Source organism: Peromyscus eremicus, chromosome 15 (genome assembly GCF_949786415.1).
Source record: "Peromyscus eremicus chromosome 15, PerEre_H2_v1, whole genome shotgun sequence".
NCBI lineage: Eukaryota > Metazoa > Chordata > Mammalia > Rodentia > Cricetidae > Peromyscus > Peromyscus eremicus.
Window position 1 is genome coordinate 20,923,972 of NC_081431.1, and position 4,554 is coordinate 20,928,525.

Below are 4,554 nucleotides of genomic sequence, written 5' to 3' on the forward strand. Positions count from 1 at the left end.
TGGCAGTTTGTAAAGAGTGATCTGTAGTCTTAGCAACAACTTGGGTTGTTTGAGAATTCCCACAGGACCCCTTTGATCTGGTTGCTTTAAGTGATGTTTTTTATTTCCTCTACAAGGACCTCTATTATACCCATGAAGGCTATTTTAAGGTCTTTGTCTTGTGTGTCAGCTATGTTGAAATACTCAAGGCTTGTGGTAGAGTTGCTGGACTCTAGTGGAGACATCTTTTCTGTGCTGTGTTTTAATGCTGGCATCTAGGCATCCGAGTTTTAGAAGAGTATAATTCTGTGTGCTGATATCTGCCCTTATCTTTTTGGATGGATTTCTTGTCCCTTGGTTTCTGGAGCCCTTTCTAGTATTTAGGAGAATGTGGTGGTTGTGTGTTGCCTGGTAGACAATTCTTCTGGGATCCTGATAAAAATGGCCACTAGTGGCTCCAAGTAAAATGTCTTTCTAGGTGTTGGGAACTGACACTAGGGATGAGCATAGGCTGAGAGAGGGCTGAGGGCATCCAGAAGAGCAAAGAAATCATAGTTGTTATACTAGTATATGCTTAGTCCCCTGGAAATGGGGGCAGAGAGTGAGGAGAGGCCAAAACAGACGGTCTACTAAAGAGCTGGGAATGAAACTAGGGATTGGGCTTGGAAGGATGGAGGAATATTTACAGGTAGCTTACCTGCTTCACTGGCCAGAATGGCCTGTGAGTTCCAGGGAATACCAGCTGGAGTCAATGGATGGGATAAAGCAATGTGTAGGGCAAGGGAAGTTTGGAGGAGAAAATCTGTATGATCTGCTGGAGAAAGGAGCAGGGGAGTGGAAGGGAGGCTATAGCAGATCGGCTGCTAAAGAGCTGGGGATAATACTAGGGAATTGTTTTGTATGAGCTAAGGGAGAAGTGAAGATCTTCAGTGAGCCTACCTGATTCTCTGGCTGGAGTCCAAGTTTCAGTAGTTTGACCAGTTATGAATCTCTACATTAACTACTATTCACTGCAAAAAGCAACTTCTTTAAATAAGGATGAGAGTATCTCTATCAATGGGCATACACAAATATTTAGAAGGCACTTTGACAGTATGGGCATTTAGCCAAACAACAGTACATACCTTCACCTTCCAAGACCTTGGACTTCTGCCTTGAAAAAATGTTTTAACCAGATTTACAAACAACGAAATCTCTCCTTTGCAGCAAGCCTCCAATCAGAAAGTGCTTGGTTGCCCCACAGCTATCATGCAGCACAATGCACCAGTGCACACATCTTGCATCTTAGTTCAGTATTATAGCATGTAAATTTTTTTTTCTGTACTAAATTTTTCCAGGCTCTAGTAAACACTGACCCATGTTCAGGTAGTATTTTTCAGTTTCCACACATGAGAGTAAATATATAACTTTTGCTTTTTTGTGTATTATTTTACTTAAAATAGAATCCTCCAGTTTCAGTTCTAGATTTAAACATAACATCATCTACTCACACCATGAGTGAGTAAATACTATTTATTTCAAGACATATCTTTTCCTTGGATTGAAAAAACATAGTTTCAGGAGTGGAGACAAATTAAAAGAACATTAATTCTATTTAAAAATTTCAACAAATTGAGGAAAGTAGAGGCCGTGGCTGCAAATGTGATCTAAACACGAGTCCATGAAAAGTAAGACAGTCATGATGGCAAATAGTAACCTCAATGATTCATTATTTCATTTGTCTTTTTAAAACATCACATATGTACCATATCCTCATACAGAACTTACATCTTTTATACACATCACAGTCAGTTAACTGAAAAACTGATAAAAGCTTTCAAGGAATTTTCTATATTTTTGTTCCTGAATTGTTAGTAAGAGCTCTCACTATTCTTCTGTTGCATAATTTGTACAGTGTTTCTTTTTTATTTCTGACTAGATTTACCTGGTATTAAAAGTTTTATACATTGTTAACCTTGTTGGTATTGTCAAAAATGTTTTGGGGGGCATCAAATATCTCATTATCACAGCAATTTCATTTGAATATCCTGGCAACAGAGAATAAAATAATGCATTTTTATTTCAAACATTTCACAAATCACAGAACACTCAGGTATTGGTATCTTATTTGTTCACATGAAATGTGTTATAAGATTTGTCCTATACGTAGAAGTTATTATTCAGAAGTCATGTGATGTCATAGTTACAAATAGGGCACTATTAAAGTATTTATTAATCAATCTGTCATTAGTGTGGTGTGACTGCTCAACAAGTGGGTTTGTGTGTTTGAGAATGTGTGTGTACATATGCATATTAATGTTTGTACAAATAGCCAGTTGTTGGATTTTACAACATAGATCTCCTACCAGAAATAGCTTTTCTACTGGAAAGTCTAACTCCGTGCATTACAATCTGTGACAGAAAAAAAACCCAAAAAACTAAGACTTAATCATTAGATAAAAAAGACATTTATCCATGCAGTAGTCATATTGTAGCTTTTCATGTTGTTCTGTTTCTTTTCTCACTTGTGAATGACATAAGAGACCCAGAAATTGATTGGCAGAATCCTCAGATCAGCAGGACTAGGGGTAGTAAAGAGACTGGATAGCTTCCTAAACAAGCTTATAAAATATCCAAAAGTCCCATTACTTGCTCCTACATCTAAGCCATTTTATAGAAATGACAGAGCAAATGCTCCATGGACTAATGAAGAATCACATATTAACAATAATATAAGATTATTTTTTCAATACTACTGTCTTTCTCATGACCTTTCTAAAAGCGTTCTTCATATCCTTATTCCTGAGGCTGAATATGATGGGACTGAGGAAAGGGGTAATGACGGTATAAGGAACTGCTATGAGTGTGTCATCTCCTCCCGAGGCTTCTGGCTTCAGATAAACAATAGAGGCAAACCCAAAGTGGATGATGACCACAGTGAGGTGTGAGGCACAGGTGGAAAATGCCTTTTGCTTACCCTCAGCTGAAGGGATCTTGAGGACAGAAGAAAGGATGAACACATAAGTCAAGAAGATGAGCAAGAATGTACCCAGCAAACCTGACACTGACATCAGAGTTACAGTGAATTCTGTGAGGTCACTGTCTGTGCAGGACAGTCTCACAACTGCCCTCATGTGGCAGAAGAAGTGTCTGATGAGGTTGGGTGTGCAGAAAGACACCCTGAATATCAGTGCAGTCTCTATTAGAGAAATGAAGAATCCTCCAGCCCAAGCAGAGGCCACAAGTTGTCCACATGCAACATTGGTCATAAGAAGAGGATATCTGAGGGGGTTACAGATGGCCAGGAAGCGGTCATACCCCATCAAGGTGAGAATGATGCAGTTTGTTCCACCAAGGCCCAGGAAGAAGCACATCTGCAAGCCACAGCCTGTGACTGAAATGCATCTGTCCTTGTCCAGGAGATCCACCAGCATCTTGGGGATGATAGTCAGGGTATAGCAGGTCTCAGAGAAGGAGAGTGCACTGAGGAAGAGGTACATAGGGGTGTGGAGAGATCTGTCTAACCAAGTCAAGCCCATGATGGCCAGGTTGCCTGCAAGAGTGAGAATATAGAGGCAAAAGAAGACCACAAAGAGGAAGGTCTGTACATGTGGGTAAGCAGAGAAGCCTATGAGAATGAATTCCTTCAGGATTGTTTGGTTGATTTCCATTGCTTGGGTTCCTGAAATGTGAAAGAAAAAACAAATAAACTTTCAGTCATCCTTAGTTTTTCATATTGTCAAATGAAATGCATGGTGTGAATAAGAGAAATCATCAGACTTACAACATCAATCAGTTTTCCATTCAGTTTAGCAAAACTCAGCCATGTATGTAGATGATGTGATTTCCTAATTATGCATTCATTTATGTCTTCAACAATATCTTAATTGTGACTTACTATGTTACCATTAAAGTTTACTTATTCTGGCCTTAGAGAGGTTGGCTATCAATTAAAAATCCTAATGCTATGTATGAGTGACCTCTCTTGAGCTGTTGGTTCCTGGGGTTCAATAGACCACTAGAACAATAAAGGCTGTTGCCATTGCTCTTGGTGAACATTCAGAATTTATGGTAAGACACTATTGTTATAGACATCACATAATTAAGTCATATGATTTGGGGAAATCAAGGTGATATGGATTCATTCATGGTGACTAAGTCTGATAATGCTAGAACTGGAACATTTATTTATGTTGACTAGGTCTTGTAGTGCTAGAAATTTCTATCTACACAGTCGGCAAGGAAAGCCATCAATCCTTGAAAAAACAGTAATGGCTGGTCTTGAAGATATATCCACTGTTGTAAAAGTGCATCTAGGTTGTGGGAGAAACCAATTACTTTCTAATTGAATTTAAATCCTCCTTCACAAAATGATCCTTATGCCTGGTACTATTAACTGGGCCCCAAGCCATTGACAGGACATGTTATAGGCAATAAGGGAGAATTTAATGCTACTATTCTGATATGTGGGCATAGTAATTGACTATTCCCTAAGTTCTTGGCTTTATACCCATAGGCTAGTGCATCCCTCGACCCTCAGAGGAGAAAATTTTTGTCACAGATTGTGGTTAATACAAAGACTAGTCAATATGCAGA

General features: G+C 38.9%; 1 protein-coding gene across 1 annotated transcript; it reads right to left on the bottom strand.

The window, feature by feature from the left end:
- Positions 1 to 2,696: 2,696 nt before the first annotated feature.
- LOC131925871 (olfactory receptor 10X1) lies at positions 2,697 to 3,629 on the bottom strand. Its single transcript, XM_059281260.1, has one exon. It carries the CDS (start codon positions 3,627 to 3,629, stop codon positions 2,697 to 2,699), a length of 933 nt encoding a protein of 310 aa, XP_059137243.1.
- Between the last annotated feature and the right edge of the window lie 925 nt (positions 3,630 to 4,554).